At 36.1% G+C, this 18817-nt stretch overlaps 1 protein-coding gene across 1 annotated transcript in view; it reads left to right on the forward strand.

Annotated features, from left to right (window-relative positions):
• The window catches only part of ofcc1 (orofacial cleft 1 candidate 1), a 129242-nt gene that overhangs the window by 22579 nt on the left and 87846 nt on the right, over positions 1-18817 (forward strand). The window contains exons 5-6 of the mRNA XM_088918171.1: positions 14503-14569; positions 14879-15058. Coding sequence (XP_088774297.1) covers positions 14503-14569; positions 14879-15058 — 247 coding nt within the window. The remainder of the gene's footprint in view (positions 1-14502; positions 14570-14878; positions 15059-18817) is intronic.

The raw sequence follows: 18817 nt of genomic DNA on the forward strand, positions 1-18817 counted from the left end.
TTATGTACTTAAATATAGACAGCATGAAAAAAACATACAAGTTTTCTTTAAGGCAGTAGGCATATAGGGACTTGGAAAAGTCTCCTCCCGCAAAGCAGTGCTCTTAAAATAAATATACTTGTCACCAAGCCTTTATTACAGGTAATTTTGGAAAATACAATGTGATTAGGAACGTTCAAAATTCTGATTTTTTATATATTATTTACATGCATACACAGCCGGCATTTTCAATGCGCCTTGTAAGGCACGCGCGCTTCTGCTCACCTATGTGGTCAGCCCACTGACCGGAAACAGCGTCACCGCTGCCTGGCCAATTCGGCACACGGGATCCCATTTCGCCTTGCGCGTTACAAAGGGTTTCAGGTAATGTATTGTGTGCAAGTAAATTACGAGGAAACAGATACCAATTCGAAAAAAAATATCACAAACGCATCTCCTGTTTCATGCTTTTCTAGAGAAGGACGTATCTTTCGCTTTGCTTGCTTTACACAATCCCGCTTATAAGGATTGCACTGCAAGCGTTATGATTAATTTAATAGTTGAGGCAAAGCTGTCGTTTTACAGTGCGTTACTTCTTCCTAAAAGCAGTTTATCCCCGAAGACTTTCTTTACCTTTGACCAAGATGTAGAGTTATATTCTAAACTCAATTTAGGAAACGCTTAAATCAGTGAACGCCGTCCGTCTGCTTTCTTACGTATTCATTCGCCTCATGTCTGTGGTCTTCCAGCAGGCTGTAAGGTGAGCTTTCATAACATGTCAAGTTATCGCTGTGTTAGTTTTAGGTTTACCAGCACTGCGAGTGGCACTTAACAGAAAGGGCTTTCTCGGATATGCATTTAAAGACCCCTTTTGCTATAGCAAAATTGGAACACTGTGGTTGAACCTGTTCAGTGCCTGTTAGGCATGGAATTAGATACTTGATTCCTGGTGCTAAAAAACATCGAATGCCAACCAGATATTTGTGGTTACACTATTTGTGGTTAATGCAATAAGAGGAAGTTCTTCAGCTGGGAAAAACAGAGCTCTATCACATCATGGACTAGTGCTTGACTGCCTTCTATGGGTACAGAGCAGTTGACAAGATAATATTCCTGCATCTAGGGTGGCAGGCTCAGACTATGTGTTTTGCTTTTGCTTATATTAATTATATTGAACACCCAATGTATATTGGGAACTTTGACATTTTGGTGATGACTCAGAATTTTTTTTTTAAATGTAGTGTGCATTTCTTAATGTTCTGAGGTTTACTCCACAGTCTGTTTGAAGAAATGGAAGCTGTTGAGACAGGAGGGATGTACAGTAATAGTCATCAACACAGTTCCTTTACAAAATGCGCTTTGACGGATTTTCTCCCAAGCGCAGTATCCTGAAGATGAAGTTAGTAACTGTTCCTGCGAGGTTTTGTGCCTAAAGAACACATTAAAAACAAAGAAATCCAGGGCCTGTTAAACATATGCGCGCAGGTTTTGTTCATATTTATTTCAGCAGCAGCAGTGCGTCGGTCTTTTTTGTGTGGTTTGAGAACTGTTCGGAATTAAATTATGTAAGGAACAGCAGTTGGCAGGTAGAGGCTAACAGCTTTAAAAAGCAATTGTCTGGGCCTCTCGCACAACCATTTTATAAACCTTATAAAACATTCATATACACAGCCAGAGCAGTAACTAGGAAAACAAATCACTGAATGCAAAACATTAAGTTAAAAAAACCTGAGCTTATTCAGTAAAGTGCACAGGGAGGAAAAATTACCCCAGTAGCGCTTTGTCCAAAAATATGCTTCTTTTTGGATTTGAGTTTGTTCTTAAAAAAAAATCTCTTGAAGCTAATTTTCCTCCAGCAGGAAACTTTGTCCTGACATCAGGCTCTTTAACCGCCTTGCGATATTGTCTCTACTGAGACTCTTTGCCTCATGTTGAGGACTGGTTACTGATTTTTCATTGTAATGGCTTCCATCATTAAATATCACATTTTGTTGTTTTATGAATGCAATCTTAAAGATGCTTTTAGGATTGTGACTTCAGAATCCTCCAGTTACTTACCTAGAGTTTCTTGGCTTTTCCCCCTAATTCTGTGCATGGCAGACTGCGTAACACTGTTTGGTGATGTCGTAAAGTGAATAAGTACTAAACATATTGAATTGCTTTATCTTAGGGAATATTTCATCAGTTCTTCATTGGATCTATTAAATTAGCCATCCTACTTAAAATTTTCTCTTTCATTTGTTAAAGTGGATTACATGGTACCAGAATGGTAGGTTTTTCATATTAGGAAAGCCCCAAGATGTTTAAGGTATGCAGCATGCAGCAGCCCTGTATCTGAATAAACTGGAATGAGTTTTAAATTCATTTTGCATGTGAGAAGCTGCCATTAAGATGATTAAAAAGTAGATACACAGTATACAAAAAACAGAAAATGGTAAACATTCTATCTGTCGAATCATGCAGTGCTCTTTACAGTTTGAAAATTATTCTTGATCATAAGCACGCAGGGTGGTGTGTGCTCGTGTTCTGGGGTGGTATTTAATCTCCTCAGATAAGATCACTTTATTGGCCATAAACAATTTCTTGCATTAGGAATTTGTCTTTTCGCGTACCCCAACTTGCTCTCCATGAGACACACAGACAGGGAGAGAAGCTCGGGGTCAGAGCTCAGGATCAGCCATTGATACGGCGCCCCTGGAGCAGTTGGGGTTCAGGGCCTTGCTCAGGGGCCCAACGGAGTAGGCTTGCTTTGCCGGCCGCAGGATACGAACCGGCAACCTTCCAGCCACAGGCGCAGATCCTGAGCCACAGAGCCACCGCACTGCTATTTAATCATTTTTGTTTTATTTACGTTATTCTGCTGCTGTACATTATAACCATGATTATTGTCATTACAGCCAGGAATTGTCTCCTGCATACATTTATCTCTGGACTTACATTTAAAGAACCACACTCTAGTACTTGACAGTATACATCCTTGAGCTACAGAAAAATAAGCATTGTTATGTAATCTTCTTCCCTTTTCTTCAAACAGTCTGAGTAAATATAAGAGTTCAGATGTTTTGTGAATACTTGCTCAGGAGCTTTGTTTGGCATGTGGAGTGGTACTCTATAACTATAATTCAAATAGTATGTGGCAATCTTTTAAGTTTTAGCCTAAAGGTTTGTTTTGTCATCTCAGCAGAGATTTGCAAATGCAGTCTACTAGAATACAGGTACAGTGTAAAAGCTCAGACACAAGTTTGTTTTGTGTTTTAGCAGTATATGAGAGAGTGATACATTAAGCACAAAAAAAGCCAAACCACAAAGATGAAACGCTGCTTCCTCATCCAGGCCCATAACATTAGGACTAACTGTACTTTGAACTCAGATTTTTAGAATAATCACTGAGCTGTGTATTAAAGTCATCAATCATATTTTGACTATATTATAGTTTAATAAGCAAATCAATGGTAAGTTATCAGTATGTCAATATAGTAAATAAGCTATGTTAAAGACAGAGATATCTGCATTGACTTTGTCATTTTATACTGAACCCTTGAAGTTCATGCTTTAAAGGCATTTTTCTTTACATCCTTTTTAAAAAAATCTTTTTAGATTTTTTCTTTATTTGAATTGTGGTGTTCCTCTAACCTTGTAAGCACATGCACAACATACGTCTGGCTGTAAAATTAAGGTAGAGAGTTACTGAAAACACTTTTGAGTTACACTTTTGATCACAGAACTGTGGCACCGTGCAAACGCCTTTTGAGAAGCTTTGTGGAGTAACCTGCATAAAATGTTACAGTAGGATTTTTACTAACAGAAGATTTAATATGTTCTCACAGAATGTGCCATTCATATTTCAGGAATATTGTTTTTATTGAAGTCTTTTGTCTTTCACCTTGCACATCTAATCTACACTGAGGAGTTCTTTCCTTACTTTGAATGTTTCTTCATTTCACATATCCTCAGCAACCCTGAGTGTCAGAAGTTATAAAATTAGATGTGGTGATGGTGATGCGGGTTTTATAATCAGTGATAAGCAGTGTTTATCTCATATCATATTGTGCTTTTCCTTTATTGTTAAACATTGCAACTCTTGCAGTTTATATTAATAATAATGATATGGTTTTGGCCATTCCCATTGGGATAACTGTTTTGAGATCCATCTATACATCATCTATATATGACTGCAAAGTTGGTCTAAAAATGTGTGTTTAGTTGCTGTGATAACATTGGAGTAATGCAGTCATTCATTATTCTTTATCCTTAGGCAACAGTAGTTACTTTTCACAGTTTGTATCTCATTCTGGAAAAAAAAAAAACAAGTTTAAAGAGTTCGAAGGAGGTTATGCAGTTTTCCTATAGTGGTGAGTTTTTAATGTTATAAACACAGTACAATGAAACTTTGTCTATTAATGTACAATAAATGTACTTTCTTTCTCAGGTTCAATCTGGAACATTAAAGGAATATTTCACATTAGAAGCACTGTAATATGATGAAATGGATAAGCCTGACTTCAATGTAAGTAGAGTGTCTCAGAAAATGCATGTTTTGCCTCATAGAATTTGGTTGAGGTGCTGTGTTTGACCATTGACATTTAACTTCTTTTCAGTTTGGTGCTGAGATCTCATTGGATGATTAACGAGTATGGCAGACAATACCAAAGCTGGTGAAGTTCTCAAGGAGTGAAACAAAAGTCTCTTCAGAATGTGAAGGAGTTCCCATGATCTTGTGAAGGACCTTGTTGTGCTTTGTGCTATTTCTACTTTTTATTCATTTTATAAACACAAAAGTACATATTTGTATGTTTTTCATAGCCGTGGGGTAGGACACTGGAATTGTGAGATTTTCTCTGTCTGAGGCAGGGTACAGAAAATCAAGCATCTAATTGTTTTTTGTTTTTTCAGACTATCTCTGGGACCCTCCTCTGTGTAGCATTAATTGTGGTTGAGCTCTTACATTTCATGGGCAACAGCCTTGTGGTTCCAATCATGTCGGGTTACATGACAAATGATATATCAAAAGGGCCGCTTGCTGTCTCAGTTTTACTTCAGTCTGGTTTGTATCACCCTGTGAAAGAGCACTGAAAGACACAGTACATTTTGAACACATTGGCTGCTGTTGTTGATTAACTGGAATAGAACCAGTGTATTTGTGACACGAACTGACAATGGAAAAGCAAAATTTACAGTTGTAAAGGGAGTGTTACTCTGGCAGCTTAGAGTGAGTGGAAGACTATCCTGTACGTGTTTACTTTCGAGTGAAGTAATCTTTTACGGGAATGCTTAGAAAAACAGTCTGCGAGAATCAGGTGTGTGTCAAAAACAGTCGCATAAAATTAAATCTCACTTGAGAGAATTATCCTCCATTTTCTACGTGAAAATTTTCTGAAATGCCACAGAAAACGAAATGTTTGTTTTATTATCATACACACAGCCAACTTGGAAGTGTCAGTTGTTCTAAGTCTCTTCCCTTGGGCAGCAACTCCTGCACTGCTGAGGTATAGGGGTACCCTCCTGTAACATGCTCACCTGAAGAGTCACTTATTGCTGACTCATGGCAAGCTTCACAACACCTGATGAGAATCGCTGCCAAATGGAGAAGCACCTTTGTCTAGTTGGTGTTGCTGCATCCCTGCAAGTGTCCTGCAGGCTCCAGGAGGCTCATTTTTTCCCCACAATGCCGAGGGAGCCTTGACTGTTTGATCGTGACCTGTCACGGGAAAGCCCTGCCAATTGTACACCGACACCCTGTCCTGGTCACATCGGGCGTAATATCTAATTCAGAGGTCTCACCCTCCAGAATGCACTTTAGCAGATGGCCACACTTGAAGACTAAATTCGGAAACCCAAATTTTACTTGACGCCGACCGAACTTGTTCTTCATCCTGAGCCTTTATGAATCCAGGGATTTCCATGTGCTCAAGTGTACATTTTCTGCACTGAAACCATATTTCAGCGATTCTTTTGTGGAGGAAACATCTCTATGCCTTGCTAATCTGCATATTGACCTGTGCCTTTCTGCTTCATTTCTATGACATTGGAAAAACAGGGGTCTTTTTGCGTTCAATGAAGTATCTCACTAGAAACCTGAAAAGGTAAAAGGGACAGCATGTCTTGAGTAAGAATGCCATTTTCATTTTTAGATGTGCTTCCACATAGTTACCTCTTGTGTCTTCTAGCTATGATTCTAAAGAAGTCAACTGGATTGACTTTGTCAATGTCAAATGTTAAACCTTTGAGATTTGTGAACAGACTGTTCTGTTAAGAAATGAAATGGTTTATTACTTTCACTCTGCCAGTGTAGGACATTTAAGATCGGGAATATGTATAGTTTTTCTTGTTGGACTGATTCCAGAGCAGAAATATTGTTTTATAACATTGTGACCAAAACTGTACACAATATTGCAAATGAGGTCTTACTACTTCATTATGCAATTTTAACCTAATATTCCTTGATTTAAAGGAATACACTTCTAACTATGCATCCTGATGTTTTTGTTTTGCTTTTTTGTTTATATGCATTATCTAGAAAATAGAAATGATGTGTAAAACCTTTGTTTGCAAAGAGACCAATGTGGGAAGGTTTTTTCATGCTGTGGCTGTACCAGAGTTTATCAGTTAGTTCTGCATTAAAGTCAAAGCAACAGGAAAGTTGCAAAGAAATTGAAGTGAACCCTTTTCAAGGTTTTGTCAAGATGTGTGCTAACTAATGCTGATACTAGTGGCTTCTGGCATTACTGCAAATTGAGAAATATTGTTGTGCTTTGTTGTAGATGCCACTGCATTAAGCAGTATTGCTTATTAGATTTAAAGCTTTCAACTTAAATTCAGACTGTATTGTACATGTGCTGTGTACTTTCATTAAGACTTTACATTTTAGTTAGGGTATTGTAGTGATTTCATTCTTTATTGCAGGAAAAATCAGAGTAGCAATAATAGTTTTCAAATGAAATAACAAAACCTTGTTTTTCATGAAATTGTAATTTAGGTTGAGTCTCCTGAATATGTCAGTTTTCTTACTGGTTGCAAAATGTGGAGAGGAAGGCGAATTGGAATAGAGTCTATTATAAGAATTAGATTCTACCCCTTATGTCTCTGGTGTTCCTGTAATTGTCTTTATTTGCTCCTGATTAAACACAATCACTCAGCTTCAGTGGTTCTGTCATTTGAAAGGTACTTCACCATTTTGTATAACAGACAAGTTTAAAAATATCCGTATTTCTAAAAATGTTATCAAGAATAAGGTACAAAAATGTCCCCAAATACCCGTGCTATTCGCACTGTAGAGTTTAGCTTAAGCATTACATCTTTTTATCAAAAAAAAGAGACGCATTTTCAGTATAATTTTCATAGGATCACTAAATTGTGCTGCTGCAAGATTACATAAAAATTGAGATTTTTAAAATAATTTTATCATTTTAACACACCTCCTCTGTCAATTAAGCATATCATGTAGTGTACTTCATGTAAATGTTGATTGTTTGCAATCAGAGTTGTTTCTCTCTGCTGTTGAAACAAGGTCTTATCCAATCACTGCTCAGACAGAACATATTATGTTGGCACTCTGTTTATTGTAGTAGCAGATCTTACCTTTCTGTAACTTAGACTACACAGGAGACAGCAAAAAAAGATGTCTGTGTATTAACTGAATTGAGGGCTCAGTGCTAGCTTACTGATTTGAAAAAAAAAACATTTGTTCATATTAAGAACACCTAATTTAATCTAATGAAAGAGACACAATATGCCAGTATGTGTATGAATCTAATGTATGCATTCCAGAAATGAAGTAAAGCTCTGTCACTCCCAAGTTGCTCCTCTCTTTGACTTCCAGCTTGTGCAGGGACTGCTGTCTGGAAGTGGTAATTTTAAGTTTAATTCTGACACCACTGATCCGGTCTGTCTGTGTGATCTTCGTACGCGGATAAGGGTAGGGAGACAGCTTAAAGCGGAGCTTGTTTACAGCAGGATGGAAGAAAACAGCTAGACACAAATGAGGGCTGACGGTTTCATGAAGCACAATTGGTTGATCACAGATTCAATGTGACTGCCCTGAACTGGGCGATGATCCGTACAGTATGCAAAATTCACTTTCTAGCTGGTCCATGCCCACCAGCCTTGTAGGAATCTTCCCAGAACCCTCTCAGCTACAGCTTTGAATGGAACCAGAACTGAACTAGGCATTGTTGTACCCAATTCCTTTTGACAACAATCACATTCTTTTAAAAACTTCATAGATTTTACTTGTCACCGGTTATAAATGAGTTTTTTTCCCCCCCGTAAAGTAAGCATTTTATGCGCAGACTCATTTTCTCTTAGAAAAGGGGGCAAAATTTCTGACATCACTGAAAATTTTATGTGTTAAAATGACAGCAGCATGAATTGGGGCCTTTCTGTTTTGTATTCAGTGCTTGTTTTATTGCACTAGATTTACTTGGCACATGGCTCAGCATTAGCACCGTTATTTTAATACAGTTATGTTGGTTGGGAAGTCACGTCAAAAAGAATTTCCTTTTCCGTGCTGTAACTGAGTATGCTAATGTGGTGATTGTAACAATTGCATAGTGTTTTCTAAAATTCTTGCACTGTACAAGATGGATGTTGTACCCGTCTTAGTTTACCTTCAAAACACATAATTTTATGTGACTTTGCTGAATACTCACTCAAAAATTTGAAAATGTATAATAATCGAGACATCAGTTTGTTTTATTAAAACATTCTGTGCATTTAACTTTCATTGCCGTTGAATAGATACAGTTTATCACAGAAAAACCCTTACATTCTGCAAAGTAGAAATGTCAAACTATCGGGCAGAACCCAGAATCAAATATGTTCTTTCTTTCCAGCACAGATCCATGTTTAACAGCAGAAATACCCCAATACCACCTCATAGCTCATAAACAAGATTAAAAATCTATTTTCAGCTCAATATTCTGGTCTTAAGTGTTAACTAATTTTTAAAACTGATGTTTAGGCATAATTAGTCATCTACCCCCTAACTCCAGTATATAAATCTTCAGATAGTAAATGGATCTAAAAATGTGTCATTTTGAAAGACATAATACAGACGCCAAAACCTCGAGGCTACCGCAGGGTATATTAAGTAATATTATATTTTCTTTTGGACATTGCAAAGTGTTTCTGTGTGGGTTTGTGAACAAAAAACTGAAAGGCTGAATCTGAAATCTTAGTAATAATCAATGACTCCGTAGCAGAAGTAGAAAAAATAATTCAGAGAGGCAAAATTAAAAATTCTGAATTAATATTTTATAGTTGTTAATTTACTGTCAATGGAGTAATAATGGAGTTACAGAATAAGCTTTGCATACCGCTAAATACAAAGCAAAGAATTCTCTGGAAAGTGTGAGCAACATATAAGGAAAATTGAATTTTACCTTAAGACATCTTAATTTTTCCAATAAATTATTATTATTGGTATTATTGTTACTATTAGCAAGGTGCTCAGGAAGGCACATGGCATATCAGACTATGTTGGGTGTAGACTGAGAGTTAAAAATCTAGTTTATTACTTTGATGTTCTAATGAGTGAATATTCTTTTTATAATTCCAAAGTGGGGTTCTGCTACGAAGAGCTCTCTTTCCCAAGCCTTTGGAGTGAATAACTTCTATCACTGAGAGAGTGGTAATCTGAGGTCCTTGTGAAAAGTCCATATGCTGTGATCTCCATGGTGCTTTAATAGTTGTGAAGCATGTGTTGTAAATTGCTGTATGCAACACTTGGCATCTTTGATTTAGACAAAGTCTTAAGTTCCAGCATTGTCTTATGGTCACCCTCGGAAGTAAAATAATGCCAAAAGCCAATATCAGGCCATCAAAACCATTGATAAAATCCTAGTGTTACAGTTCCTGTCTTGCTGTCTCCACTTTGGACAGATGTCCAAAAGAGACATTGATAATAGCATGAATATGGTTAATTGCATTACCTTTAAATGTGAAAAGAAACAGGCTCTGATTCTAACATGTTTAGGGTACCTGTGTTCACTCAGAGCTGTAGTTAGTGTACAGTTGGTTGCTACATAGTAAAAAAAAAAAAGAGATTCTGTTTTTTTTAATAATGAATGGAGTTCCACTGGGGTCTGTATCAGGTCTGCTGCTTCCTAATCATTAGTGAAGTTCTTGACACTGGCATAGCATGGACACTTGCAAAGTATGCAGATGATACAAATACAGACTGGCTCATAAACCATGTGGAAACTACAAAAGCAAAACAGAAATATAGCATGTTACTTTTCCTGTAGAGAGAGTCACTAGGACATACCTTTTCGGCAATGCAAAAAAGTATTTTTGTAAAAGTGACAGAAAGAAAAGTAATATTGATTGAGATTGCAGGGCAATTTCAGATTTAAACAATAATGAAACTGGAATTTGCTGCTATTTAAAATAGTTTAATCATTTTGGCTTCTCAAGGTGCTTTTCAAACAGTACTAATATATGAAAAAGTGTGGTTACGAAAGGTTGTTGATATCAGGATTTCTTCTTCACTTTGGGTCTTGGGTATTAAAGGTTGCTTGCTTTGGAATGTAATTTTCTACTACAGATGTACTGTAGTAATCACAATAATAAAGATAGACGTGGTGTCATTTTATATATTTTATTGAGAAAGACATGGACTCTTCCCTAGAAAAAATTCTCAATCATCCCAAAGTACCTCTTGCATGTAGAGGCTGTTAGCCTCTAGACTTACCTTTTGGTCTAAATGTGGCCTTGTTGTGTGGTTGTGTCCCTTTAACTTCAGGGAAAGCAATTCACTGCAGCTAATGTTCTCCTTAACTAATCTGCTTGGTAAGTGGTAAAGTCTTACTGTTAAGTGTATCTCGGTGAAATTGATTGGAAAGCAGTAGAAGGAAAATGGTTTTTAAATAAGTTACAATTAGATAACCATTAATCTTTGTAGTATAAATGAATGTCTTGCTTTAGGGCTTGTTGGATGTAAAAACAGATTTACAAAACTCCTCTTCTGAAATTCGAATATGTCTTCCCCAATTTTAATTGCTCTATCATCTAGAATTAGACTTTTTTTCTTTTTAATTCTTCTTGTTTTCTTTTTCTTCTCTTGCACTTTGCTCACTCATTTAAAATACATACATAACCACATAAATGAATACATGCACACGTATATCATAAATGGGGAGAATTAATCATGTTATCATGATTGAACACATTCGTACCTGTTTATGAATGCTGAAAAAGATTTGTTTTGGAATTGATTCTCACTATTAGCTACTGGATTTTGTTATTACTGAGGCAGGCAGCATTTTTCATAAATTATTTAAAAAATAGCAAAATGTAATGTGCTGTTGAATATCATTGTTTTAACATCAGTGCATGTAAAAGTAAGAATCTGCCATTCTAATCCAGTGAAAGAAGAAAAATCCCACACAGATTAATGTTTCTTGTTGTCCCCAAACCCTCTAATGAAATTTTTTTCCCAGTTATGTGGTACATTATGCCTGCATGACTTCAGTTTGGACCTCAGTTTCGTTTTTATAATGGTCAGGTTTTGGGGAAAAATATAGAAAATATAGTTCCAAAATAAACAGTTGAAAGGGTAATTCTCCATTTACACACAAATTTTAAGTGCCACATATGAAAATGGGCATGTTGTCAGTCATGTGATCTGAAAAAGACACTCCAGTTAAAATAACATTTAACATAACATTGGTTTTTTTATTGTAAAAATGCTATTCAGTGGTTATTAACTTATTTGCTAACTAATGATGGAACAAAAAAACATAGTGTTGCAAAAGTATTCACTCTCCCCTAACAATGTCCTGGTGTTTTAAGTTACGAATAATGCATGTGTGATTTTTTAAGTGACATTTTTAAATAAAAATTAGCAAAGATTTTCAATACTCAAATAGAATGCTTTTATGGGTGAAACATGTTAACTGTTAAAAAACCACAAAGCAATTGTTGATTGCTAAAATATTGATAAGCCTTCACTCCTTTTGTTGTAAGAAAACTTTAAATAGTGCAGGTGCTCACAATTACTTTGCAATTCAGAAGATCGGTGAATGGGCTCTTTGGTGAGCAATGATAGTGGTTTACCTGATTTCAGAATAAATACAGCTATCTGTGTAAGATCCCAATGTCAGGTAGTGAATTTCAAGGAAAGACATATCAAAAACCAATGAGCTCTCAAAACAACTCGAGGATAAAGCTGTAGAGAGGCACCGATCAGCAGAAGGGTGGAGCAAAATCTCAAAGTCGCTGAATATCCATTTGAGCACAGAGAAATCAATCGGTAAGAAGTGGAAGGGGTATCATACTACCAAGACACTGCCTAGATGAGGCTATTACTCTAAAATGAGCAGCTTGTACAGTTTGAACATTCGTATTTTTATTAAGAAGAATCAGTTTAAAAATATGTATACATCATATATATTCAATTGAAAATAAGCTATCATTGAAAGGACATAAGCAATCTTGTAAGGATCTGTATCAAATAACTTCTAGTATATTAACATTTTTATCTGAAGTCATTTTTTACAAGCGTGGTCTCTCCTGCTGAGACTACAATTCTGTAATGCACATATTTTTTATGTATGAAGAGCGCAGTTTCAGGCACTTTTCTGTCAGAAATAACAATAACAAGAAGGAGTCCTTAATTGAGTTATTAGCGTGACTTTTAATGTCAACCCCTGTCTTTTCCTTTATTTCCATAATGTTGTGAGGAGAGTCAAGAACAGTTTGGTTTCTTGTCTGGAAATCCTGCAAAGTACAGTGTATATTTTCAAATGGTCTAATTTGGATATCTTGATGGAAAATAAAAACGTGTGGAAACTAGGAAGTTGTGAAAGTGATCTGCGAAAATATGACACCCAGTAAACCTAATCTGTCTTGAAAGATATGCAGTTCAAGCCCTGTGTGGAATATACCGTGATTTATTAGTGTTACTGGATTTGAGCTTTCATAAGGGAAACCACATTGCATATATTTAGTAAGTACTGCAGTACTGAAGTGTGCAGAGTAGTTTTAGAAACAAAGCATATCTCTATTGAGCACATACAGAATATGCAGGAAAAATCTAATATTTCTCACTCTTTTAGTATTTTGAGAAAGAACTCCTCAATTCTTCATTTGTTTTCATTAGTGCTACTTGTTAAAATAACTGTTGGCATGGAATGAAGAATGGACTTTTATGCATTATGTATTCTGCAGGTGTGGATTGTTTTTGTTTTTCTCATTGGAGGTTCAGACACAAGCTTTTTCACCAAGCATTCCACTTACCTTCATGTGTAATCCACTTCGTTCATTTAAAGTTATACCTGCTCTTGCAGTTTATCTGGATATGTATGACTAACATTCCACCACACCTCAGCACCTTTTCGCTTGTGTAATAAACTTGACTTTTCAGGTCAGGTGGTTTGAGTGGAGTAATCTGCACTCCAAGTCCATTAGCAGACAGAACGTACCGTCATGTTAACATAATGTAAGCGGCACAGATGTGAGTCAGTTCAGTGCAAATCCTCCCTGTAAGTGTTTCCTGAAAAGGCTTTTACTTTCATAAACATACTACAGTAGGTGCATACAGTATAACTCTCATAGAGACATGACCATAACACACACATTCATATAGTCTGATAACTTTGTGGAGCGAGCTGACTTTCGAGTCAGATGAAAATGTAGCACAACTGTTCAGTTTGTCACATGCCGTACTTACAAAATGCAATATGTCCAGTTTGTACTGAGAGTTGTTTCTGATCAACCATGTGTTGAAGATGATTTGAAAATTTTTAATGTTTTGTTTTGAATGACTCTCTTCCCACTGCACTTTCATGTAGTTGGCAGCCAGGATTTTCTTAAAGCATGTTTTACTGACTGATACGTTCCTTAATATTAAGACTTGGTACACAGCTGTTGATGAGAGACATGTTACTGCAAATGTTTATGTATGTCTTTCAGATGATTATGTTAAACTTTGAGATACAGTAGCTAAATAAGGATGCAGTACTGATTTTTTGAGGATATACTGTAGGAAACAGATCTTTACATTTCCATAGATGCAAATATTGTAACAGTGCTTCAGGTAACTGTTAGATTCCTTGTTAGGTTGGTGCAAGTTTTTGTATGTATGAAATTGATGAATGATGAATATGTGTGGCGTTTATGTGTGTGGATCAAAGCAAATATTGAGGATGCAGAGATAAAATAGTGTTTTTGCATGTGGTGAGTTTTTATTTGCTGTTTTGTAAAACGTACGCCAGCTGGGAACATAAAAAGACACACGTAAAACAACTTAAGGTATTCTTTTGCATTTATATACAGAAACATCAAGAAATGAAGAAAGTATTTTAATGTGACCTTCATTAAGCATTCATGTCAACTTTTCTTATCTATTTATGATTTAATTTTTTCCACTCCTGTTGTTCAATTAGTGCTTGACCCCTTTAGCGGAGATGTAAATTAAATGACATTTCAGTGTCGTCCCATATTTAAAATACTGCGTTAGTTGCGGATCATAAATGATGATCTTCATTGTGCAGCTAATTTATTCATTTAACAATTTCCCTCCAGAAGTTCCAGCAGAAGGCTCTGAAGCAACCTAAGCAGAAGAAATCCAAGTCGGATGAATTTCTGATGGGTGAGCCGTGCTTGATGAGTTATTGCTCATAATTTGTGTAAGGATTAATTAACTAATTACAGACAAATGGCTTTGGGCTAAATTTTGCTCTTGCTTGTCAGGGCGCAATTTGTAATTATTTTAATCATTTATTCTTCTTCTTTTTTTTTCCAAGATTCAGATTTAATTTTAACCTAATTGTGTTTTAGTGACATTCGAGGAGGATGCGCTTGAGTATTTTTGGTAAAGGAATCACTAGAAGGAAATTTTCTGGCTGTCATTGAAATGTTCTTTGGTATAATGTGCTGTTCTGACCTTCTTGTTGTGCAGGAGAAGGAGAAGAGAGAGCAGCGGCAGAAGGCATTGAAAATCCTGCTTTTAACAGCAGCAGCACAGACCTTTCAGCTTATCAGGCTTCAGAAGAAAGAGAAATGAAAGATGACAGGCAAGATAGCACCCTTGCAGCTCACCAACAAAAAACCGGGCTGCACGTCCATACTAAACCAAGAGGTGAAGCGTCATTCTTCATTAACCTCAAAATGAGTGACAGTAGTTTTGTTCCTGATCTAACTTTGCATTCTGAGGCCTGATCCACGCATTCCAACAACACGTCCTAACAAGTCCCCGTCTAACTTAGACTGGGAAGTGTCATAGAATTGGATGTTCCAGAACTTCTAGCCAAAATCACCAATGAGCTCTTTGTCGAAAGCAAGCCCTTTGGAGATCTGACTGAATGCTGTAATCTTAAAACAGAGTCTGATTGACAGTCAGGCAAATTTAAACAGAACATGATTAGAGAACCTTCTTGTACACAGCACCTCTTCTTTGAAGAAATAAATAAGTAAAAGAAACAAATAAGAAGGAAACGGAGACATACGGCATACTCGAGTGTGTAACACTTTGGCGTGTTCTTGATCTTCCTGTGTGTGCCAAATGAGAGCACAGTACACATGAAACTAGAGCTGAAGCTGAATGAACGTGCTTCGTCTGCTGTTGTACAAATACAAAAGTAAAACACAAAAGCAATCCAAAGAGAGGGTTTATTAATCATGCCATGTTACAGTTTAGTCCCACATTTCCAGAGTTACAATAACATTTGACAGCTGAATGGGGTCTCTGATGTTTGCATTTGTTTTTGTATGGTGTACTACAAAGCGATTTTGAAACAATTTTCTAAGAACACAGCTAGCATGCTAGAACAACTAATTTTATTAAATCCCTCCACATTCAAAGGAGTGCTTTTTTCTGCCCCCATCAAAAACAAATATTTTCTGACCTAGATAGATTGAAAGACACTTTGACATTGTTTTGTTAAGTTGTTGAGTTACTGTATAAATAATACTGTATAAAATGATATGGTTTTATAGATAATTGCAATTGCATCTCAAAGAAACTCAACACTTACAAAATCACATTTGGATATTATTGGATATTACTATGCGGTATGGGAAAAACAGACAAGATGGGGGCAGAGGAAAGCAGAAAACACCTCAGAAAGTGTTAGACAAAGCTGATGGTTAAAAGCATCCCTGCTGCAGAAAGTCGACTTTTGCGTCCCATACGGTGTAAGGAAAGATCGTCGATGCACCGTGCAAAGCATGAAACTGTAGGTGTGGTTGTCCTGGGGTCCATCACTGGCGCTTCACACAGGGGAACAGGGAAGAGGGATCTGGGATATCCTTGGATGAATCCCAGGGGCAGTTTCATCCCATCACTGATGAAATTGATAACATCATCTTGCCAAGCCTTGAAAAAGTCAGCAGGGTGCATGGAAATTTGCACCCGGGCAAGGTCTGTAGCCTCTTTGGTAATCAACCTAAAAGATCACCAGTCCTTTGGCCTATTACTCAAAATCAAATCTGCATCAGACAGAAAATGGAAAACTGAAAACTAATAATATAGCCTGAGACACTAAAGCAGGAATAGCAAATGTTGTAACTTAATGACAGGATCTATCAGAGGGTTAGAAACCAAAGCGACATTTACTTTTTAATCCTCTTGTATGGATGCTGTTGTGTTTTTGCTTCCCCTATATCCCTCACAAAGGTCCATAAACATCAGAGTATTTCATGAATTTGAGAAGCTGGTAAAATCTGTTTGTCTGTTGGATTCAGGTGAGCCTGTACCCCAGCTGGATGTAATACATCTTTTGCTCCTGACTTCTGTCAACAAAGCACTTTATTACCTCATGTGCAAGAGACCACAGTGGATTATCATAATTACAGCCTCTATTTTATATGTGCTTTCAAAAGCAATGATCTGATCTGAATTTTATACTTCACTGAATGTTTCTGTAGAAGACTTAAATATTTCTAAAGCCGGCAGAATTCAGAAGAAAAGAAAGCAGGAGAGTAAAGAGTGCCACACAGAGTAAAAGTAAACAGGAAAACATGTCACTTTTTACAAACTAGTACAGTAGACTAGTGTAGACTCTAGTAGACTCAATCCTTTACATAATCTCAAGCATATTATGTTTGCGCAAGTATTCAGTATACAAATACTCACATTTTGCTTAGAGGTTCTAATTTAAAGCCATTGTCATCTAAACTACTGCCTTTAGGACAAATTCTTTTGCTTTTCTCAGACAGGTGTTTCAAACAGCATGTACTGCAATCTAATTGATCAAATCTAATAAACAACTATACGTTTTAGCTTTGGTTTTCTATATACAGTTTAAAGACAGTGTTTACAAAGTAGTGGGGTTTTGATGCATTCCCTGTGGTTTTATTCTATAAGTAAGCACTCATATATGGGCAAAAATATATATTTGTATTCTGCAATGCACATCAGTCATTTCCTACAAAAAATACAAGTGGTTGCACTTTTCATCAAAACTAAATTTAAACTGTTTTGGTTTTAGCATTCAGAATAATATTGGCAACAGTTTGTTTTAGCTTAGTAAAATGAATTTATTCAATTGTTGCCTGTACTTTTATCATAAGTATACAGCAGATTCACATGTACAGTAAGTAATAGAGGGGAGGTGTTATTGCCCATATATTTGCTTCACAGCTATTTGGTTAAAAACAATATCTTTCCTTAAATGCATTCACCATTACCAGTAGTATCAAATTTTAAGAACAGTGTATTATTTTAATTTATTATTTTCACATTCTGGGCTTTTATTGATATCATGCATGTAAAAACAGGGCTTTGAAAATTGCATTAAGGGAGATGAGTACTGGAAGATAGCCAGACTATTTAGGTAAATCAAAGATATGATTCAAAGTAAGGATCTTTGGGGCTGCAGAAATTATGCAAATTCAGATTGAAAATGGGTTTCTTAACCTTAGAGCTAGAACTGTAAAATCGTTAAAACTGTGTTTACAATGTAAGGGAGCCAAATATGAATTTCACAGTTAATTTATAGTATCAGTTACATTTATAAGTTCTCAAATGAATATCTTGGCTTCAACCACAATAAGGCCGCCTATTTGACAGTAGAAATACAGGACATATAGTGTTACAGAATAGAATTCGACAGGGGTGGTTGTAGAAGGAGTAAAATGGAATAGATCTTTGAAAATATACTCTAGGATTCCCAGTATTATTACTGTATATTACAGAAATAATTATACTTTTGTATGTGATATTTGAATTAGAAATTATTTAAATATGCACTGCTTTTCAAGTAAATTATTTTCAAGTTGTTTTTCTATTACCTGATATTTTCTGTGCATTTATAATGTTTCTGTAACCAGAGACAAGTGTTGTCTGCACATTTTCACAGCAACAAATAACACATTGCAACAGTGGATTCGGTTGTGGATTAATACAAGTGATAATGCCAATCAGTCAAATTTGCTTAAAGCCTATTCAAAACCTATTCTTAGAATTTTATTGTTAAACTGCTTTTGACAGCAATAACACAGAATTATTGAAAAATGCTTACAACCTTAATCCCATGCCCCAGTTTGACAGTATGCCCTTGACTTTTATTAAATAAAAATTTAAAATAGAATTGAATGAATATATTATTAGAATTACGGTGTTGTTCTTGAATAAATATTTTCTTGGAAAATGTGCCTTTTCTTTATTTACTGTATTCTGTTTATGGACATATTCTTACAGATGACTCCTGAAAGTTTTGTTCAGAAATCATAGTTTTGCTACACAATCAGTGATTCTGATAGTTTTGTGCATACAGCCACATTAATGCACAAAAATGCACTTTTACAGGTAGGCAGAATATTAATACAAACGAGACAAGGCAACCATCTAGCCTTTTCTGATTTCTGTTTTTTTTGGGGGGGGATAAAATACAGCAGA

The sequence above is a fragment of the Atractosteus spatula genome, chromosome 6 (assembly GCF_055471065.1).
Source record: "Atractosteus spatula isolate fAtrSpa1 chromosome 6, fAtrSpa1.hap1, whole genome shotgun sequence".
Taxonomy (NCBI): domain Eukaryota; kingdom Metazoa; phylum Chordata; class Actinopteri; order Semionotiformes; family Lepisosteidae; genus Atractosteus; species Atractosteus spatula.